The sequence below is a fragment of the Bos grunniens genome, chromosome 17 (assembly GCF_055505025.1).
Source record: "Bos grunniens cultivar Pamir isolate PY7600 chromosome 17, Bosgru_T2T1.0, whole genome shotgun sequence".
In the NCBI taxonomy this organism is placed as follows: domain Eukaryota; kingdom Metazoa; phylum Chordata; class Mammalia; order Artiodactyla; family Bovidae; genus Bos; species Bos grunniens.
This window is the reverse complement of record NC_141181.1, coordinates 5,201,698-5,223,821: the sequence shown is the minus strand read 5'-3', so window position 1 is coordinate 5,223,821 and position 22,124 is coordinate 5,201,698. Positions and strand designations below refer to the sequence as shown.

General features: G+C 44.1%; 1 protein-coding gene across 1 annotated transcript in view; it reads right to left on the bottom strand.

Annotated features, from left to right (window-relative positions):
- TMEM154 (transmembrane protein 154) overlaps positions 1-22,124 on the bottom strand; it is a 52,325-nt gene that overhangs the window by 10,979 nt on the left and 19,222 nt on the right. Inside the window, exons 2-6 of the mRNA XM_086346300.1 lie at positions 16,139-16,396; positions 16,012-16,050; positions 7,335-7,362; positions 6,074-6,159; positions 4,048-4,108 (exon numbers count right to left, since the gene is read on the bottom strand). Coding sequence (XP_086202426.1) covers positions 4,048-4,108; positions 6,074-6,159; positions 7,335-7,362; positions 16,012-16,050; positions 16,139-16,396 — 472 coding nt within the window. The remainder of the gene's footprint in view (positions 1-4,047; positions 4,109-6,073; positions 6,160-7,334; positions 7,363-16,011; positions 16,051-16,138; positions 16,397-22,124) is intronic.

The window sequence follows — 22,124 nt, the reverse complement described above, 5'->3', positions numbered from 1 at the left end:
CGTATGGATGTGAGAATTGGACTATAAAGAAAGCTGAATGCTGAAAAATTGATGCTTTAGAACTGTGATGTTGGAGAAGACTCTTGAGAGTCCCTTGGACTGCAAGGAAATCCAACCAGTCCATCCTAAAGGAGACCAGTCCTGGGTGTTCATTGGAAGGACTGATGCTGAAGTTGAAACTCCAATACTTTGGCCACCTAATGCGAAGAACTGACTCATTTGAAAAGACCCTGATATTGGGCAAGATTGAGGGCAGGAGGAGAAGGGGACGACAGAGGATGAGATGGTTGGATGGCATCACTGACTCAATGGACATGAGTTTGGGTAAACTCTGGGAGTTGGTGATGGACAGGGAGGCCTGGCGTGCTGCAGTCCATGGGGTCGCAAAGAGGTGGACACGACTGAGCAACTGAACTGAACTGAACTGCATTTTCTGAAGCAGTAGAATCACCTGGGTATTGCTTAGATGGTAAAGGAAGAAACCACTGGGGAACTTTGGAGGTAATGGTGTCTCAAAAGAGGCTAACTGTAAGAAAGGTCCCACTCTGGTGGGGGTGTCAACAGTGGGGAGGGCTGTGTATGTGGGGACCAGGGTGTATGGGATTTCTCTGTACTTCTGCTGGATTTTGCTGTGAACCTAAATTTGCTCAAAATAGACGAATAAAAAAAAAAAAAAGCTGACTGGAAAGGATGGAGAGAACTATTGCCAGAGCGTAAAAGAAATCATTTCATTTGCATGGTGCTTTGAAACTTCCAAAATGTTTTTTTCTCTCGTAAGATCCTGTGAAACTAGGAAGATAGGTGGCATTATATCCATTTTTCAAGATGAGAAGATGGAACCTTACAAAATTCAGGTTACTTGTCTCAGTACAAAGAACAAATGAGCATCCAAAGCAGGTCTTAAAACCACCCGTCTGATCTAAGCCCAAAGATCAATGCACTTGCCACCTATATCTCTAATGATTCACAACATGTCAGAGAAAAAAAGGACCTTCTTTCTGTCCTGGATTAGAAATTCCAAATAAATGTTTCATCAATTATCAATGTAATGAAGACAACTTAAAAAAAAGAGAGATGTAAATAAAATCATGATGGAAAAGAAAGATTATACAAACTATGAGATAATCCAAAATATGTACCCTTTCAGACCCTCCAAACTTCTAAGATGGCTATTCTGAAATCATCGATATGAATGAAACCTATGCTGATAGTGGATGGGGAACTTAGTCTCCAGATCTTTCCTAGGGGATTAAATAAATTCATGATTTCTCAGGATTGGCAAGCTCCAAAAAGAAGTCCCCAGGGGAACCAGGGGCAAAAATAATGCTTAGTAGATGAGCCTCGACCTTGGGACACAAGCTCATTAACCCAAAAGGCAACGTGTTTATGTACATCAATTCTAACTTTTTAATAATAATTAAGAATAACTAATATTAACTCAGAGCTAATTTTGTACCAAGGTTTGTTCTAAGTGCTTTGCACTAAACTCTTATGAGTTTTAGTGAATAAAAACTAAATTTGCTTTGCAATATCAAGATACCCTTTGGAGTAATCAGACAGTGTCTCCAACACCAAAGACTGGGGACTTGCCACTTTCGGTCTATAACTCTGGTCCTGGCTTCATCAAGAAAGAATGAAGTGATGGCCTGACAGCTGTCTTGTGAATTAAAACAGAAAGCACTGGACCAGCAGAGGAATGTAGACATTCCCTTTAAAAACAATAATTGAGTATAAACCAGCTCTCCAAATAGGTTAAGGCTTTTTGCCTTACAGGTGAAATGTGGTAGAACTTATTTAGGAGACCAGCCTCTCAATATTTCAAAGAAGTGTTACTTCTAAAAAGCTTTTACCATCATACAATTTCTAACATTAAGTCTCTCCTCTGTTGCCAATAATTTCAAAGAACAAGAGGCAGGTATATAAAAACCAATGACATTTCACATCTTTAGAGGGTGCCCATCAGAGATTCAATAATAAGATACTTACAGGGGTTTAATGGTGATCTGGGCCCTATACTGGACACACACAGATGTTCATTTTAGGTAAAAATGCAAGGAAAATATTTCTTGGTAATGTGCTTTGTGATAATCTCACTAGTGTATTTTCTTTCATCTGCTTGTTAATGTCTGATAACTCATTTAAATAGGATAAACTCTTTCCTGAACCAGTGATGAGTTTTAATATGCAAGCACCTACAGAGGTAACAATGACTGACATCTACATCAAGATGTAGATTCTGCATTAGGGCGGAGGTTTGACCCACTAAGACTGTGGTGGCCTGACTTCCCAGGCAAGGTTTAGCGGAAGAAGCAGAACAAGTCAAACATCTGACTGCCTCAATCACTGTCTAGTAACCAGTCTTTCCCCGCAACATGCTGGCTTCAGGAACTGCTTATGAAAAGTGACTACACTCTGGACCCAATTCAGGTGACTAGTGTAGGCTCTCTGGTTAACCTGGAGGGAGACGGGGTGGGTATTTATGCTGCTTTGAAAATTTATTCTTATGGAAGTCTGACATCTCAGTTACGCGCTCAGTCAAGTTCCCTGCTCACTGGTCATCTTAGAGTCACCCCATCAACAATTCAGCACCCCCGCCCCACCAAACCACAGCCGTGCTCTACAGAGCAAGTCCCTGACTTGCTGAATCATCAATCCTATTTCCTACCAGCACGGCCCAAGTCCTGACTGACAATTCTCTGATCAAAAACACCCAAACATGATCATTTCTATCCTCACAAAAGAAAATACAATTTAAACAAAATTGTGGCAGGCTGAAGAACACGCCTGCCCTGGTGCACTAAAATTTTCTATCAAGCAGAGCCACCTAGTGGTAGAACAGAATATGGGTTTTTGTTCAGTTCAGTTCAGTTCAGTTGCTCAGTCTTGTCCGACTCTGTGACGCCATGGACTGCAGCACGCCAGGCTTCCCTGTCCATCACCAACACACGGAGTTTACTTAAACTCACGTCCATTGAGTTGGTGATGCCATCCAACCATCTCATCCTCTGTCGTCCCCTTCTCCTCCTGCCTTCAATCTTTCCGAACATCAGGGTCTTTACCAGTGAGTCAGTTCTTCGCATCAGGTGGCCACAATATTAGAGTTTTAAAATTCTCATTTAATTTCTCTCCCCTGGTGGCTCAGATGGTAAAGAATCCACCTGCAATGTGGGAGACATGGGTTTGATCCCTCAGCCGGGAAGATCCCTTGAAGGAGGGAATAGCAACCCACTGGAGAAGGCGATGGCACCCCACTCCAGTACTCTTGCCTGGAAAATCCCATGGACAGAGGAGCCTGGTAGGCTGCAGTCCACGTGGTCACTAAGAGTCGGACACGACTGAGTGACTTCACTTTCACTTTTCACTTTCACGCATTGGAGAAGGAACTATCAACCCACTCCAGGGTTCTTGCTTGGAGAATCCCAGGGACGGAGGAGCCTGGCGGGCTGCCGTCTATGGCGTCGCACAGAGTCGGACACGACTGAAGCGACTTAGCAGCAGCAGCCAGTATTCTTACCTGGAGAATCCCGAGGAGAGAGGAGCCCGGGGGACTACAGTCCTCGGGGTCACAAAGAGTTGGACACTACTGAGCCACTAACACTAAGAACAATCCAACCTAAAGGGGATTTCTTTTCCTTCGTTTGTTATATGTTCGTTTTTACCCACTCTTGTTCAGTTACCCTGCTGAGATTGTCACCTCCATCTGTTTTCCTGACCAAACATCTATTCATCCAAGATAAACAAACCTGCAGTTTGTTATAACCAGGAACTTTTAGGACTAAAGCAGAAGCCTACTCAACAGTGTCTCTTTAGAAGGGCAAGAAAACATACATACTAATTTATTTCTAAAGATAAAGAATCACTAAGATATTTACTTTGTACTTTTCTGTTTTCCATAACCCACACTTCCATTTCTCCACAAGACACCAATGTACGGCCATGAAAATGGTCACATAAAATTTATAGGCACAGAGAAGGGGAGTGAAAGTCCTCAGCTGTGGCCTCCAACCCCCCTCCCCCACTCACATATGTGGTAGAAATAAGAAGTACCTTGGGTTGTTGAGGTTTGGTTCCTTTTCTTCCTCTAAAGTAGGTAAACATTCATAGTCGGCTAGGACAGAAGAAAACCGGGCTCATTATTAGTCACTGAAATTCTACTTTTTATCCACAAGACTTGTGCCGTTGAACATCATATCTCTCTGACCCATTACTTGTGCAGAAATAGCCTCACCAGGGAATTTCAGAGGTTAAAAGATTAATCATGGCAAGGCTCTTGAAATGGAAAAAACACTAATGGTGCAGATGCAAGACTTCAGCATGTCTCTGGCCTCAGCGGAAAAGGGCACAATTCATCACTGCTTGGCTGTTCAGCTGCTGAACAACCCCCCAGGGGCTCCAAAGACTAGAATCTGCACAGTTCAGGGTAGACGCTGGAATAAAACAGCTTCACCGAAGTTCTGCTGTGCCTGCAGAATGACTTCAGTCAGGAGCAAGAAGCAGGTAAAGTGGGGAACAACCGACTTTCTTAAAGCCATCAGAATTTTCTCCCGTTACATGTCTGCTGTTTTCAAGGGAGGGAAATCTGCTGGATCTATCACCGATGTGTCCAAACAACTCTCTTCTTTAGTTGTCAAATGGAAATGGTTTTAGTGATTGTAACAGGACCATGACTTGAATTACAATATCAGCCACAAAAAAGGAAATACACCAAAATATTGAGATTATCTCTGGGTGGTAGAAATTTTTTCTTCATTCTACCTTTTTTTTTTTCATTTTCCAAATTCTGCTGTGTATGTACATTACTTTTATAAACTAAAAGCCACAAAAGGAAACTACTCTAAGGATTATCTCAGTGACTCACCCCTATCCTCAAATGCTTTATCAAGCCATTCTTCCCCAAAATTGTCCATGTTAGTTAAGTAGTTTTCATCTTTTGGAATATTCACCTTGATGAGCCTCTGGTACAAAAATTCCGATAACGAGTATCTGGTTTTTGAGAACTCCATTGTTCATTGTTGAATCTGACAGATCCCCGGGTTTTTTGTTTTTTGTTTTTTTAGATAAATGTTTAAAAAAAAAAAACAAAAGCAAGTGGTATGATAATATAAATAGTGGATTGTATTAATTTAACATGAGCAGTAAGATAATGCATTGATTTTTTAGAGAAATTAAAAATAGGAAAAAAAAAACAGCTGTCATCATTTTTAAGTCCAAATATTGATTTAATAAAAAGTATGGGCTTCCCTGGTGGCTCAGTGGGAAAGAATCTGCTGCAATGCAGGAGACCAGGGTTCGACCCCTGGGTCTGGAAGATCTCCTGGCAAAGGAAATAGCTACCGACTCCAGTATTCTTGCCTGGGAAACCCCACGGACAGAGGAGCCTGGTGGGCTACAGTCCATGGAGTTGCAAGAGTCAGACATGATTTAGCACTAAACCACCACCAGCAAGGAACATATACTACAATTACTGTCAGATATCAACTGGAAATTAAGTTATAATGGGATATTCATATTACTATCTCTGCTAGCAAAGTCCAATAGCACTTTCTACAATAAAGGGAGCGTTCTAGATTTGCACAGTCTAATATAATAGCCATTGGACACAGGTGGCTGAAGTGACTAAGGTATGAAGTTTTAAACTTTTAGTTTTTAAAATTTTAAGTTAATGGCTAGTGCCTATAGCTCAGATCTATGTAAACTATATCTGATAAAGTTTTACATCTATACACACATTAAAATCACAGGTCTCTAAATTCTATAATACTTCCGGTAATGCCGGATGCTAACTTTTTCCAGAGAGTTTGGTCTCAAGAGATTTCCTCACTTGAAAAAAAACACAGTCCATTTTCTTCTTGAAAAAGTCCACTTGAAAAACATGTGCAAAAAATACACTAAGTGGCAATAACTGATGCAATAATTAAACTATGTATTTAGGGATGGTCAGGCCCCAGCTCACTCCTTGCATGTGCTGGAAGTAAGGTAGGTGGGCTCACAGGGTCCCACCCAGGATCCAACGGCATAGTTATGAAGAGGGGCAGCCTCGTCTTGCCAGCTTCGGTTATTCCACACCACATACCGTTTCGGTTCATGCTGTTCATCCACTTATCAAGCTCTTCCATTTCTATTTCCATCACAGAGGGTGTGTCTTCCTCAAAAATAGGGCTAGAGAGAGAGAGTCACGAGCTTGTTGGAAAGACAAAACAAAAGACAAAACCAACATGTTTTGTGACGTGCTAAATTTTGTTTGAGGACAGCCTAGGCTGTTGACTGTGAGGAAGGTGAACTTGATTCAACATCTTAAGCTCCAGGGTAATCTAGGCGTTTGCTCTATTCAAGAGGACCAAACTCTAACAGGAAAAAAAGCAAAAACGAAAATAAACCTTCGGCCATTACTGATGATGGGCTGAGAGGAAGCCCAGGAGAGCTGGCTCCCCTGAAGGTACTGAGATGAGTCTGAGGCTCCTCCAGGGAGTTGCCACATTCAGCATTTTATTTTAGCCTTGCTCAATTTCACTTCCCCATCTTTGGGGGTTTTTGATCAGCACTCCAGGTCAGGAGGCTGATGGACGGGCCACTTTCACCACCTCGCCCTTCCCTTTCCAGGCTTTCCTGCCTAGAAGAAATGGAGCCCTTGTGCTCAGAAATCCAGGGCCCTCCCTGGCTGGGGTTCAGCTCTGCCCGGGGAAGGAAGAGGCCCCAGTTAATGTAGGTAGGATTGGGGGAGCGGCCCACCTGCTCTGATCCACTGGCTGCCCCTGCAGAGGAGGCCGGCCTAGGGTCCAAACAAGCACAGGGGAGTGTGGGGGGAGACAGAGAGACGGTGACAGCGCCCCAGGCCTCTCCTCCAGGCAGAATCCTCTCTCCCCATCCCCTCCTGCCACCTCCATTCCTCTTCCTGCCCCACTCCCCACCAGGATCTTCTTCTCAACATATAAACTCTGGGCTTCTACTAGGGTTCCCCTCCTTTAATACCAACTAAAATCTCGTCCCTGGTGATAAATTTTTTAATTAGAATAAATGAATATATGAACTTGAAATACACCCAGAGTCAGAATACTCAATCACCGATGCATTTGGAATTGATAGCAGTCAGAAAAAGGTTCTTTTCTGAACAGAGGACCTTCTCCCCCATCAGATCCCCTGTCCTGTGGTGAGGTGTGGGACTCCAGCACATTCTCTTGGGGTTAGGGAAGCAGGAGGGCCCCACCAGGGCTGTCAAAACCAGAACTCTTGAAAATCTGGCCCTTTGATCTGCTCACCACCACCCGCCCCCCGCCAACATCGTGGTCCACCCCAAAGCTGAACTGGACACGGGCTGGGGGGTGGGGGGGACTTACACTTTCACGTTTTCACTTCCCAGTTCATCTAAAAGATAGTAAATATAAAAGTCATGTTAGTGTTCAGTATGTGTAACAACTTTTTATTTCCACATCAGCTGAAATCTCCTCTACAAAGCGCGGAAATGACTTCCAAGAGATTACGTTTTGAAAGGGGCTATAGTTAACTTCTACGTCAATCAAGGGCAGATTGCCATTTTGAAATGAGGTCCCGTCTATGTGAAATCTTTCTTTTAGGTCTAGTGATCCTCTGAGAGCATTTAAACAACTGCTCTCTCATCTCCTTGTGACACAGCAAACTGAACTCTGTGACCCGGTCCCCCTGTCACGGAGTAGGATGCGGGACATCCATCCCAGGCTCCCCTCGGTACCCTCCTCTCACCCCTGCTCTTTGTACGGCTGTACCCCTCACAGCCTTCTGGTCTCCGTGAAACCAACCCCCCAAGACAGAAGGACCCCTGCCAGTTGATTAATTTCTCTTCCTTTCTTGTTCCCTCTGACCTCAATCCTGGGCTAACTGAACATTAATCAACCAGCGTCCGATGACTAAAATGGCTGTGAATATGTCATCTTTAAAGCACAAACTCAGGTTGTCTCTCCAGGACAAGAGAAGCTCACGGACCCCCGGCCATGGCCCACCTGGCCAGAGAATCATAAACCAGAGACATCCTGACTCCCAAAATCATGATTAAGAAATGTCACAGTTGATGATTAATGGCAGCCTCTTTGTTCTTCTCCTTTAAAAACACCCCAAACTCAACCACCAAATTGGAGTGGATCTGAGGCTTCTCTCCTGCCCACTTTCATGGCAACCTGTAATAAACCCTTCCTTTGCTGCAGACTCCCACTGTCAGAGCCTGGCTTTCTGTATGGTAGGCACAAGAGTCCTTTGCCCCATTACATCAGCTTTCCTCAGAGAGGCCTCCTCCATCTCCTCTGTCTGAAACAGGGCGCATCTTTGCCAGCTCAGCTTCTCTTTGCCCCTTCATAGTGTCCGCCACAATTTGCCTTCAGTCAGGTTTTCTGGTTAACTCTTCATTGTCTGTCTCTCCCACTAGACCATACATAGCTCCCAAAGGGCAGGATCATGTCTGCCTTGTTCACTGCAACATCTCCCCTCATTCAGCTTGCACTGTACCCGACAAACACCCCATGTGAACTGAATAAATGAACAGGTCTTCATCTGGATCGTCCAACTCTGGGTTTAAATCCGTGCCCAATGTTTTGGATTTAGCATCTCATAATAGTGAAACTTCTGACAAGCTTGCTGTTGGTTGCTTCAGTTGAGATGCGTCAGGTGACAGTCTGCAAAATGGCTTGTTTGTGGATCAGATTCCAGATGAACATGTGGCAAGAACTAGAGCCCAGTGCCCCAGTTCAGCCTCTCTTTTGCTTGGCAGGGGAACAGATGCACCCAGAGAAACGAGGCAGTGATGGCCAATGAGTGGACAGCACAGCCCCACTGCACCTCTTATGATGTGAAAAACCACTGAGAAGCACACTGCTTTACAGAGATCCACTGAATAGTCAAATGGTCTTGATTCTCAGCCATCAGAGGCCTCCTTTGTCTGGTGGGCAGAGAGGAGGCCCCCAGCGAGGCAGCACAGCCAGCAGACACCTGGAACCGAGCTCCTGGCAGCCAGGAGCCGCTGTAATTTCCTGTGGGCTGGCAAGCTTTAATGGCACCACTAACCCCAGGAAGCTGGGCACGGTTGCCAGTTTCACGCCATCACTGCTTCCCTTGGAGGGGCTGTAGCGTGTGTCCTCCCACTCTTGGGCAAGTATCTGAAGCTTCCTGCAGACACCCGACTCCTCTGGACACTTAGACTGGGAAAGGGAGGGATGTTCACCTTATTTTTATATACATGCATTTTTCATCTAACATTTACAGGCTCTTTCCTTAAAGGATTTTACTATAAATAAAGCTCCTATACCGAACCTCCTTCACAGGTGACCCACAAAAATGCCCCTGTTTTGTCTCTACCGCCTCCCTGCTCCCCCTGTTTCCCTGCTTAATAGCCCCTTACTAATTTCTTTCAGAACAAACAGCTCCACAGCCCGACTCTCGAGGGGGTGGATTTATCTTTCTAATCTGGGTGCCTGCAGGCTTCTCTGTGAGCTGGAGCTAGACCTGCGTGCAGATGATGGAAAAGTTTAAAAACCCATTACAAAAGTGCTCCAGATGCACCGAATGCGAAGCTCCTGTAATCAGTATTCAAACAGAGCAAAAAGCCTCCTGTGGCTTCATCTCCCCTGCTCCACGGCCATTACCCCTGCCCCGGCCGCCATGGCAACGCGAAAACATCTGGGAGGGCGCCCCCGAGCAGAGCATTAAACCGGGAGGGAGACCAATTACCCGTCCCCGGCAATCAGGCCCAGCCCGCTCCACTCCACCTGGCTTCGTCTCTTTATTAACAGCCACCTACTCCCTGTGCGCCCCCGAGGCTCTCACACAGCCCCCCACCTGCACTTGATTCCATTTTGCCTCCTACAGCCCTGCCATTTCCTGCCCTCCTCCGTCAGGACACCTCCTCCTCCCACAGGACGCCCCCTTGGCCCCCGGGTCCCCCTCCCGGCTGCCCTCCCTGCGCAGCCGACGGGAGCAGCGCAGGGCGGGGGCCGGGGCCGGAGCGCAGCAGGAGACCATCTTGCTTATCTGGCTTCCGTGCTCAACGCGAGTGTCTTTCTGGAGAGTGAGCCGAGCCAGGTGTCCTGGAGCCACAGCCTGTTTAAAGCGATGCTTTACTGCCAGCTGTTTCCCCTGCAGCTCTTTCCCAGAGAGGCAGCCCATCAAGACACCTAATAAATATTAAATAATAACAACTGCAGATCTAATGCCTGCGAGCCTGGGGAGAAGGGCCATTGTACACCGAGTCACTCCACAGCCTTCCCTTTTCCTGGACACGGAACAGGCGGGGCCAAAGAAAAAAGGGTAATTCCCCTGCAGGTGAAGTATTCTTTCCAAAAATGTTGGCCAAATGCTCCCCAGCTGTCAAATTTCAAGACATTTCTTGGTGCAGAAGAATACATCACGCTGTAGTCTATGCTTAAGCACACGACATCCTCTCTGACCTGCCACAAAATGTTCCTTTGAGAACTTTCCAAGCAACATGCTGGTCTGACCCAGTATGACAGTTTTATTTTTCCTGGAAAGATAAATAAAAAATATATTTAAATCAAATTCTGTTCATTTAAATAGTCTCCTTTTACTGCCTTGTATTATAATGTTAAATATGAATGGGTGGATTTTGGTGGGCAATGTTTGTGAATGTTTTAGCTGTCTGAAGAGAGGTTCATCGTTAACCATCTGTATCTATATTAAAGGAATGGTGAGTAAAAGAAGATATTCAAGTACAGCTCTCTTGACCTAGAACTTTGGTGATAAGCAACTGCTTTGAAATTCTAAGTTTTCCATCTGTGTTTTCTTAAGGTGAGGCACATTTAAATTAAAAACAATGTGCCAATTTGTGTTAAGAATAATGCGCAAGTTTACTTTTACCTCTGAGAATGTGTTCTCTAAAAAAAGTTCTCACATTCTTTCATCAACTCATCTCTGCAATACACATGTATTGAGCGGCTAGTAATGTGTTGGGCAAGGCACTCTGCGAGATAAAGGGGTAAAAATAATTAGCTTCCACTTACAATATGCCGGTCCCGTTTTTTCCTAACTGCTTTACATAAATGAATCCACTTAATTCTCCCAACAACTCTACGAGGTGGTACTGAGTTTTGCCCATTTAACAGATGAGTAAACTGAACCAGAGGTTACAAAACGAGGAAATAGGAAAGCCAATTAAGCAGAGTATTCCAGAATCTGTGCCTATCACCTTCCTGCCACACTACTCCACAAGACGAGTAAGACGAGTTCCTGGTTCTTTCGGACCTTAAAGAGAACATCACCTAATAAGAAAGAGAGGCCCAGAAAAAGGCAAGTCACCAGCCGATGACAGTGTCCACGACTGTGCAAAGTAAGTGTGAACACAGTCAAGAGGGGGTGATTAATTTTGCCTGGGGTCTGAGTACCCAGCTCTTCATAAAAACCTTAGAACTGCGCATTGTAGACTGGGGCGGCAGTCTGCCAAGCAGCCAAGAAGGAAATTCCAGACAGTAGTCAAAGCATCAACCAGGTACCGAGGCCTTAGGGAAGGGAGCAGCACAAACACCCGGACCCTGTCCAGGGTCAGTGCTTACTTGTGAATGGCTTTTGAATCTTGAGCGACTCGAGATGAAGTTCAGTGAAAAATCCCTTTCTGGATTTAGTGCCTTAGAGCATGACCATTTGACTAGTCAACCCCAAACTCCCCCAACCCCAGGACTCTGTTAGGTAAGACCAGCTGTAGCCTACGGTTTGGGCAGGAAATTCTACTTTCCCTACTTTATTTTTTGTTTTTGTTTTTATTTGGCTGTGCTGGGTCTTAGTTACAGCATGGGGCTCTAATTCCCTGACCGGGGATCGAACCAGGGCCCCGTGCATTGGGAGCATGGAGTCTTAGCCACTGGACCACCTGGGAAGTCCTACTTTCCTTAATTTGAAAAAAAAAAAGATCCAGGCATCTCTGTTTGCTTTTTCTTTTTCTCTGGCTTACAAAAGAGCTCCCACGTGATCGCTGTTATTAGGTCACCCTGAAATTGCAAGCAGTGGAGAAACGTGTATTTCCTACTTTCTTGGAATCTATTACATCATCCTTGCCATGAAAGGTAATGTACGTCAGTGCTTCCTTCCCAGTTCACGTTTGCCCTACCTGTTGGCATAATGGAAAACAACCATTTACAGCTCTGCAAGAGCTTAAAGCTTCTCCTGGTACAAGGATGGGGTGGGGACCTGCAGGCCTAAGGCATGCCCTCAAAGACAGGGGTCGCCTGTTAGTGGATGTGAAAGACAAAAAGTGAGTTTTGTATGCACGTATAAATATACATCTTATCAACCTTGAGTGATTTTTGGAATGCCTAAAGGCTTCAACTTGAAAATCTAATTGGAGTCATTTTTAGCAGCATTAGCCAAAAGAACCCAAGTTGGCTTTGGACTCAGAACCATCCTAAAACTTGTATTTGAAAATCCTGGCATTGGAAGTGAATCTTCTCAGAGTGTATCACTGACCCAGGGAATGATCTATCAGATTGGTTTACTACTGACGGTTTACTATTTACTATTGGTTTACTATTTATATCTTTAGCCGATTAGGAATTTCATTTTAAAAGTTAGCATAGCTTTCATAGGACTAAGAACCATGGCCTTTTCAAGATCAAATGGGTGTGTGGCATGGTAGAGAAAACAGTACCTGTGACAAAATACGGAAGGAAGAATCCTCTTCTCATGGTGATGACTCCAGGATGCCAGCCTGGCTACCAGGCCCCCAGTCAGGCTTCACCAGCCTGACCGTCTCCTCCAAAGGTCAGAAAGTGTTATACTGACCAGTTCAGTTCAGTTCAGTCGCTCAGTGGTGTCCGACTCTTTGCAACCCCATGGACTGCAGCAGGCCAGGCCTCCCTGCCCATCACGAACTCCTGGAGTTTACTCAAACTCATGTCCATTGAGTCAGTGATGCCATCCAACCATCTCATCCTCTGTCGTCCCCTTCTCCTCCTGCCTTCAATCTTGCTCAATCTCCTCCTGCCTTCAATCTGGTCTTTTCAAATGAGTCAGTTCTTCACATCAGGTGGCCAAAGTATTAGAGTTTCAGCTTCCAATGAATACTCAGGACTGATTTCCTTTAGGATGGACTGGTTAGATCTCCTTGCAGTCCAAGGGACTCTCGAGAGTCTTCTCCAACACCACAGTTCAAAAGCATCAATTTTTCGGCACTCAGCTTTCTTTATAGTCCAACTGTCACATCCATACATGACTACTGGAAAAACCATAGCTTTGACTAGATGGACCTTTGTTGGCAAAGTAATACCTCTGCTTTTTAATATGCTATCTAGGTTGGTCATAGCTTGTCTTCCAAGGAGCAAGTGTCTTTTAATTTCATGGCTGCAGTCACCATTTGCAGTGATTCTGGAGCCCAAAAAAATAAAGTCTGTCATTATTTCCACTGTTTCCCCATCTATTTGCCATGAAGTGATGGGACTGGATGACATGATCTTAGTTTTCTGAATGTTGAGCTTTAAGCTAACTTTTTCACTCTCTTTCACTTTCATCAAGAGGCTTTTTAGTTCCTCCTCACTTTCTGCCATAAGCGTGGTGTCATCTGCATATCTGAGGTTATTGATATTTCTCCCGGCAATCTTGACTCCAGCTTATGCTTCATGCAGCCCAGCGTTTCTCATGATGTACTCTGCACAGAAGTTAAATAAGCAGGGTGACAATATACAGCCTTGACGTACTCCTTTCCCTATTTGGAACCAGTCTGTTGTTCCATGTCCAGTTCTAACTGTTGCTTCCTGACATGCATATAGATTTCTCAAGAGGCAGGTCAGGTGGTCTGGTATTCCCATCTCTTTCAGGATTTTCCACAGTTTGTCATGATCCACACAGTCAAAAGCTTTGGCCTAGTCAATAAAGCAGAAGTAGATGTTTTTCTGGAACTCTCTTGGTTTTTTGATGATCCAACGGATTTTGGCTATTTGACCTCTGATTCCTCTGCCTTTTCTAAATCCAGCTTGAACATGTGGAAGTTCACAGTTCATGTACTGTTGAAGCCTGGCTTGGAGAATTTTGAGCATTACTTTACTAGCGTGTGAGATGAGTGCAATTGTGCAGTAGTTTGAACATTCTTTTTTTTTTTTTTTCATGCTGAACATTCTTTAGCATTGCCTTTCTTTGGGATTGGAATGAAAACTGACATTTTCCAGTCCTGTGGCCACTGCTGAGTTTTCCAAATTTGCTGGCATATTGAGTGCAGCACTTTCACAGCATCATCTTTTAGGATTTGAAATAGCTCAACTGGAATTCCATCACCTCTGCTAGCTTTGTTCGTAGTGATGCTTCTTAAGGCCCACTTGACTTCACATTCCAGGATGTCTGGCTCTAGGTGAGTGATCACACCTTCGTGATTATCTTGGTTGTGAAGATCTTTTTTGTACAGTTCTATGTATTCTTGCCACCTCTTCTTAATATCTTCTGTTTCTGTTAGGTCCATACCATTTCTGTCCTGTATTGAGCCCTTCTTTGCATGAAATGTTCCCTTGGTATCTCTAATTTTCTTGAAGAGATCTCTAGTCTTTCCCATTCTATTGTTTTCCTCTATTTCTTTGCACTGATCACTGAGGAAGGCTTTCTTATCTCTCCTTGCTATTCTTTGGAACTCTGCATTCAAATGGGTATATCTTTCCATTTCTCCTTTGCTTTTTGCTTCTCTTCTTTTCTCAGCTATTTGTTAAGACCTCCTGAGACAGCCATTTTGCTTTTTTGCATTGCTTTTTCTTGGGGATGATCTTGATCCCTGTCTTCTGTACAATGTCATGAATCTCTGTCCATAGTTCTTCAGGCATTATATCAGATCTAATCCCTTCAGTCTATTTCTCACTTCCACTGTATAATCGTAAGGGATTTGATTTAGGTCATATCTGAATGGGCTAGTGGTTTTCACTACTTTCTTCAATTTAAGTCTGAATTTTGCAGTAAGGAGTTCATGATCTGAGCCACAGTCAGCTCCCAGTCTTGTTTTGCTGACTGTATAGAGCTTCTCCATCTTTGACTGCAAAGGATATAACCAATCTGATTTCAGTATTGACCATCTGGTAATGTCCATGTGTAGAGTCTTCTCTTGTGTTGTTGGAAGAGGGTGTTTGCTCTGACCAGTGCGTTCTCTTGGCAAAATTCTATTAGCCTTTGCCCTGCTTCATTCTGTACTCCAAGGGCAAATTTGCCTGTTACTCCAAGTGTTTCTTGACTTCCTACTTTTGCATTCGAGTCCCCTATAATGAAAAGGACATCTTTTTTGGGTGTTAGTTCTAGAAGGTCTTTTAGGTCTTCATAGAACCGTTCCACTTCAGCTTCTTCAGCATTACTGGTCGGGGCATGAAGGTGAAGTCGCTGAGTCGTGTCCAACTCTTTGTGATCCCATGGACTGTAGCCTACCAGGCTCCTCTGGTCAGGACATAGACTTGGATTACCATGATATTCAATGGTTTGCCTTGGAAATGAACAGAGATCATTCTGTCGTTTTTGAGATTGCACCCAAGTGCTGTATTTCAGACTCTTTCGTTGACTATGATGGCTACTCCATTTCTTCTAAGGGATTCTTGCCCACAGTAGTAAATATAATGGTCATCTGAGTTAAATTCACCCATTCCAGTCCATTTTAGTTCGCTGATTCCTAAAATGTCAACGTTCACTCTAACCATCTCCTGTCTGACCACTTCCAATTTACCTTGATTCATGGACCTAACATTCCAGGTTCCTATGCAATATTGCTCCTTATAGCATCAGACTTTGCCTCTATCACCAGTCACATCCACAACTGGGTACACTGACCAACACTGGCCCAAATTACACAAGGCCCTCATCCAGGTTAGATACAGAGATGGAAGCTGTGTATTTCAATTTTCAGTTTAGGCTGAAGGCATTCTCTCTTTCTGTTTTTAAATAGAAAGGTATATGACATTTCTAAACTCTGGAAAATGTCACTGAAACAAGTCATCACTCATTATTTTATGTAGTTGCTTCACTTAAAAACATCTCAGTTTCTTTTCCCACCCCATCCCATCTCCAGGCAGGTGTTAGAATAATACTCACGTGTCTGTAAAACACTCTGAGATCCTTGGCTAGAGGGCTCTGTGTGGAAGCAGAAAGTATTGTTTTATCAATTATTCATGAACACATGGAGCAGTTGTCTAGAAATGAGAACGGGCAAAATATTTACCTTGTTTATTCCTTTTTCTTTTATGGTATATTACAAGGAGTATCGCTGATAGAAGTAGGAGAGACAGTAAAAGCACTGGGATCAACACCATTAGTATAAACTCTAAGTGCTCTGTGTCTTCCTCAATCAGGGTAGCATTTATATTGGTGATGTAAGGTTCTGTGGTCACTGAAGCAAGTGTGCTTAGAGCCTCTGACTCTTCATCCAGGACTCCTGTGCCTGGGAGCGCGTCTCCCGACAGTTCTGTGTCCTCCTCTCCTGTGGGAACACAAACAAAATTGAGACTGTCATGGAGACCAAGCTAGTACGGTATGTTTTCAATGATCTGAAACTTACCCTCCATGCATCCAGCAAGAAACTTGATCCACTGGATTTGGTCTTCCAGTTCAGCATGACACAGAGTATTGATCGAACATAAATGGAGCTCAAGCTGGGAGTACATTCAACATGGAACCAGAACCCAGAGATAAACCTCCCACAAAGGCGGGCGGTTCAGATGCACTTCAGCAAAGGGCATTGAGAAGCTTTGCAGTATCTAGCACAATATTCCAGGATATGCTATGCTGCTGCTAAGTCGCTTCAGTCGTGTCCAACTCTGTGCGACCCCAGAGACGGCAGCCCACCAGGCTCCCCCGTCCCTGGGATTCTCCAGGCAAGAACACTGGAGTGGGTTGCCATTTCCTTCTCCAATGCATGAAAGTGAAAAGTGAAAGTGAAGTCGTTCAGTCGTGTCCGACTCTTAGCGACCCCATGGACTGTAGCATACCAGGCTCCTCCATCCATGGGATTTTCCAGGCAAGAGTACTGGAGTGGGGTGCCACTGCCTTCTCCTGGATATCCTATAGGGTATCCTAATAATATTTGTGAATAAATCTAAATTCCAACTTTCTGAGAGTTAAGCACTCACCACATAACACTTTGAGGTAAAGGGAATGGACTGTGTCCTAATATTTTTTTTTAATAAAAGGTTTCCTACCAACAGAAATGAATTTTTTCAAATCGGGGTGACTGATCAAATGTCAATGTCAGGACTCAGTTCTGCAGAGAACTGAGTCTGCCTCTGAAGTGATCTCACAGAAATCCTGAAATGATCTAGATAAAAATACAATGCGTGGGGGTTTCATTGGTGGCTCAGGGGTAGAGAATCCACCCGCCAATGCAGGAGACATGGGTTTGATCCCTGATCCAGGAAGTCTCTCACATGTCAAGGAGCAACTAAGCCGCAACTCCTGAGCCTGTACTCTAGAGCCCTGGTGATGCAACTGTTGAGCCCACTTCCACGGCTACTGATGCCCTTGTGCCCTAGAGCCTGTGCTCCCCAACGAGAGAAGCCGCCCATGAGAAACCTGTGCACCGCAACTAGAGAGTGTAGTCCCTGCTCTCCGCAGCTAGAGAAAGCCCTTGCGGGAGCAAAGACCCAACACGGACAAAAATCAACAAATAAATGTTTTTAAAAATACCATGTGTATTTTTCTTGTAAAGTGAAATTCTCAAGGGGATGTTCCCTTAAAAACTAAGGAAACTGCACCAACATTTAAATTTACTGAATAATATGACTCTTTAGAACCTGCCCTATTAATAGGTTTATTCTGTTGGGACTTTGGATTGTGCTGGAAAACCATCCTTTGGTTCATCACAGGACAGGAAAGGAATAGTAGCTAGGGGATTATTTGAAAAAATCCTTCCTCGCCTGGCTCTGTCGTGACCACAGTCAGGTTTTCCTCCCATCGTGGTACTACAGCGTTGCCTATCATTCAGGTGGGAACCAATTGTGAAAAAGAGCATATTAGCTGAGGCTACAACAATGAGATAATTTATATGAAAGTTCTTCCTAAGGTGAAAGATACTCTTCAAATGAAGATGTCCACTGCCTGAAGCTACGCTCAGTACTGCAGGTTAGGCCACCTCCCAGAGAATGACTGACGGGCCACAGCATGGCCAGCTTAGGCCTTAGCTCTCCACATGTCAAATATAAAAATATTTGTTTGATCACAGTCTAATTTTTCAGTTATATAAACACTTAAATTTCCCCACGACCAGGGGATCCACTTGGTAATCATATCAGTCAATGCCACCCCAAACAATCAGAATCAATTACAAACTGCTAAGTAACTGGTATTCCTCATGTGTATACACCAAAAGCAGGACTCAAAAAATATCTACCATTTATTGACTTCTGTCCTCACGGTTAAGTGACCTCATTCTACATTTATGTCTTTGAAATAAGGTAAGTCAATAATGTATTTGTTAAAAGATTTGACATATCACTCTGCTCGCAGAACTATCGAATCAAACATCATTCTTCATTGGTAACCTAGGCCAGCAAAGATGGTATGCCGCGAGGGGAATGGTGGGCCACAGGGACAGTGGCACATACACACATGTGGTTGGTGATGAGGACCTTCCTCCAATACCCAGACCTCCTTCTTATTTCTTTTGTTTATTTACTTCTGCCATTGCTATTGCTACTGCTACTATTTCATGCTAACTTTTACAAGTAATTTACTGAGAGCCAAGTCTTATGCTCTGCCTTGTGCCAGATTATCTCATTTTGTTCCCATCACTTTTTCAGATAGCAGCTGCGGCAGGGAGGTTACACAACTAGCCCATACCCACAAAGTTATCGTGGAGGAGTGAAGATTTAAACCCCGGAGGGCCGATAGAAGAACTTGAGCTTGGAACCTCACATGGTACTTTCCTTCCCATCAGGCAGGAATGGGATGATTACAAATGATGAAGTGGTGACCAAGAGAGGGAGCCTCACGTTCTTGCCCCTCAGCCCACACGAAGGCAGATTTCTGGCACAAAGAGGGAGGGAGGGCTCTCACTGCGCTCCCAGGGCCAGGCGGCTGTGAGCAGAACTGCCCAGAGGACAGGATCCTTCCAGCCTCTCCACGGAAGGTGGACTAGTTCCCAGTAGAACACACAGCACTCTCAGTCACACCTGCCCCAGAAGAGGACAGAACTGGAAAAGAAATAAGCTAGCAAGAATCATGAGGCTGTTGGACAATCAGGCATGAAAGAGAAATGGAGATGCTCACAGATGGTCCTGGCTTGTGCACATTTCTTCCTTAGCACAAGTGACACAGCTGGTGACAAGTGGCTCTTAGTGACGTTCTGGGGTGAAATTTTCTCCCCAGCACCCCTCACACACACTCTAACATGTTCTCCATTTAACCATCATTTACTCTCTCTGATTCTTTAGTGATTGTTTAAATAAATGAGTCAAGGGTTCTCTGTGTATGCTTTTTCTTTACCCTGCAAGTCTTCATCTTCACACACGCCTGTGACAACCTTCCTCATACCCTTCCCTCCCCAAACAATACTGTGATAGCTTCAAATAATAAATAACAGTCATTTATTAGATGTTGATAGAGTATTCTGGTACCAGGATAAATACGCACCATCTAACAATCTTCCCAAGTTCATTGTTCACAATACAAAGAAACAGTCTCAAATGTCTCGCCCTATGGCATAACCCTGATATTTACACTGGCAGTTCTACTGATACACAGGATTTTTTAAAAAACTGTTATTGAAGTACAAAGAATAGCAAGAAGAGATAAGAAGCCTTCCTCAGTGATCAAAGCGAAGAAACAGGAAAACAATAGAATGGGAAAGACTAGAGATCTCTTCAAGAAAATTAGAGATACCAAGGGAACATTTCATGCAAAGACGGGCTCAATAAAGGACAGAAATGGTATGGACCTAACAGAAACAGAAGATATTAAGAAGAGGTGGCAAGAATACACAGAAGAACTGTACAAAAAAATATCTTCACGACCCAGATAACCACAATGGTGTGATCACTCACCTAGAGCCAGACAGCCTTGAATGTGAAGTCAAGTAGGCCTTAGGAAGCATCACCTCAAACAAAGCTAGTGGAGGTAATAGAATTCCAGTTGAGCTATTTCAAATCCTAAAAGATGATGCTGTGAAAGTGCTGCACTCAGAATCCAGCAAATTTGGAAAATTCAGCAGTGACCATAGGACTGGAAAAGGTCGGTTTTCATTCCAATCCCAAAGAAAGGCAATGCCAAAGAATACTTTAACTACCACCCAATTGGAGTCATCTCAAATGCTAGCAAAGTAATGCTCAAAATTTTCCAAGCCAGGCTTCATCAGTATATGAACTGTGTTCAAGCTGGATTTAGGCAGAGAAGCCAGAGATCAAATTGCCATTAGATCATCAATAAAGCAAGACAGTTCCAGAAAAACATCTACTTCTGCTTTATTGACTATGCCAAAGCCTTTGACTGTGTGGATCATGACAAACTGTGGAAAATCCTGAAAGAGATGGGAATACCAGACCATCTGACTTGCCTCCTGAGAAACCTGTATGCAGGTCAAGAAGCAACAGTTAGAACTGGACATGGAACAACAGAGTGGTTCCAAATCGAGAAAAGAGTAAATCAAGGCTATATACTGTCACTGTGCTTATTTAACTTATATGCAGAGTACATCATGAGAAATGCTGGGCTGCATGAAGCACAAGCTGGAATCAAGATTGCCGGGAGAAATATCAGTAACCTCAGATACACAGATGATATCACGCTTATGGCAGAAAGCAAAAAAGAACTAAAAAGCCTCTTGATGAAAGTGAAATAGGAGAGTGAAAAAGTTGGCTTAAAGTTCAACATTCACAAAACTAAGATCATGGCATCCAGTCCCATCACTTCATGGGAAATAGATGGGGAAACAATGAAAACAGTGACAGACCTTTTTTTTTCGGTGGGGGGGTGGGACTCCAAAATCACTGCAGATGGTGACTGCAGCCATGAAATTAAGACACTTGCTCCTTGGAAGACAAGCTATGACCAACCTAGATAGCATATTAAAAAGCAGAGACATTACTTTGCCAACAAAGGTCCATCTAGTCAAGCCTATGGTTTTTCCAGTAGTCATGTATGAATGTGAGAGTTGGACTGTGAAGAAAGCTGAGCACTGAAGAACTGATGCTTTTGAACTGTGGTGTTGGAGAAGACTCTTGAGAGTCCCTTGGACTGCAAGGAGATCCAACCCAGTCCATCGTAAAGGAAATCAGTCCTGAGTATTCATTGGAAGGACTGATGTTGAAGCTGAAATTCCAATACTTTGGCTACCTGATGTGAAGAACTGACTCATTTGAAAAGACCCTGATGCTGGGCAAGATTGAAGGCGGGAGGAGAAGGGGACAACAAAGGATGAGATGGTTGGATGGCATCACTGACTCAATGGACATGAGTTTGAGTAAACTCCGGGAGTTGGTGATGGGCAGGGAGGCCTGGCGTGCTGTGGTCCATGGGGTTGCAAAGAGTCGGACATGACTGAGCGACTGAACTGAATTTAACTGAATATTCTTTTCCATTATGGCTTATAATTGGATATTCAATGTAGTAGGACTTTACTGTTTATCCATTCTATGTATAAGGGTTTGCATCTGTTAATCCCAAACTCCCAATCCTTCCTTCCCTCCCCTCCCCTTCTCCCCCTTGGCAACCATAAGCCTGTGCAACCATAACCCTTGGCAACCATAAGCCTGTGCAACCATAACCCTTGGCAACCATAAGCCTGTGCAACCATAACCCTTGGCACATAAGTCTGTGTCTGTTTCTCTTTGTACGTAGGTCCATGTGTGTCATATTTTAGAGTCCATGTGTAAGTGATATTATAAAATATTTGTCTTCCTCTCTCTGATTTATTTCACTTAAGGCAATAAATAATCTTCATTATAGGTTCACCTATGCTGCTGAAAATGGCATCTTCTTTTTCATGCCTGAGTGATGTTCCATGTCTTCTTTATGCACTCATCAGCGATGAGCGTCGAGGCTGTCTCCACGTCTCGGTCACTGTAGACAGCGCGTCTGTGAACGCAGGGGTGCAGGTGACCCACAGGGCTGTGAGGCTGCCCACCCTTGAGCACGGTTGCCCATGACCGTGGGGCTCTACTCACTCAGCAATTATGGGGATTTGGTAAATCCCCTTAATGGCTAAATGTTCTAATCTG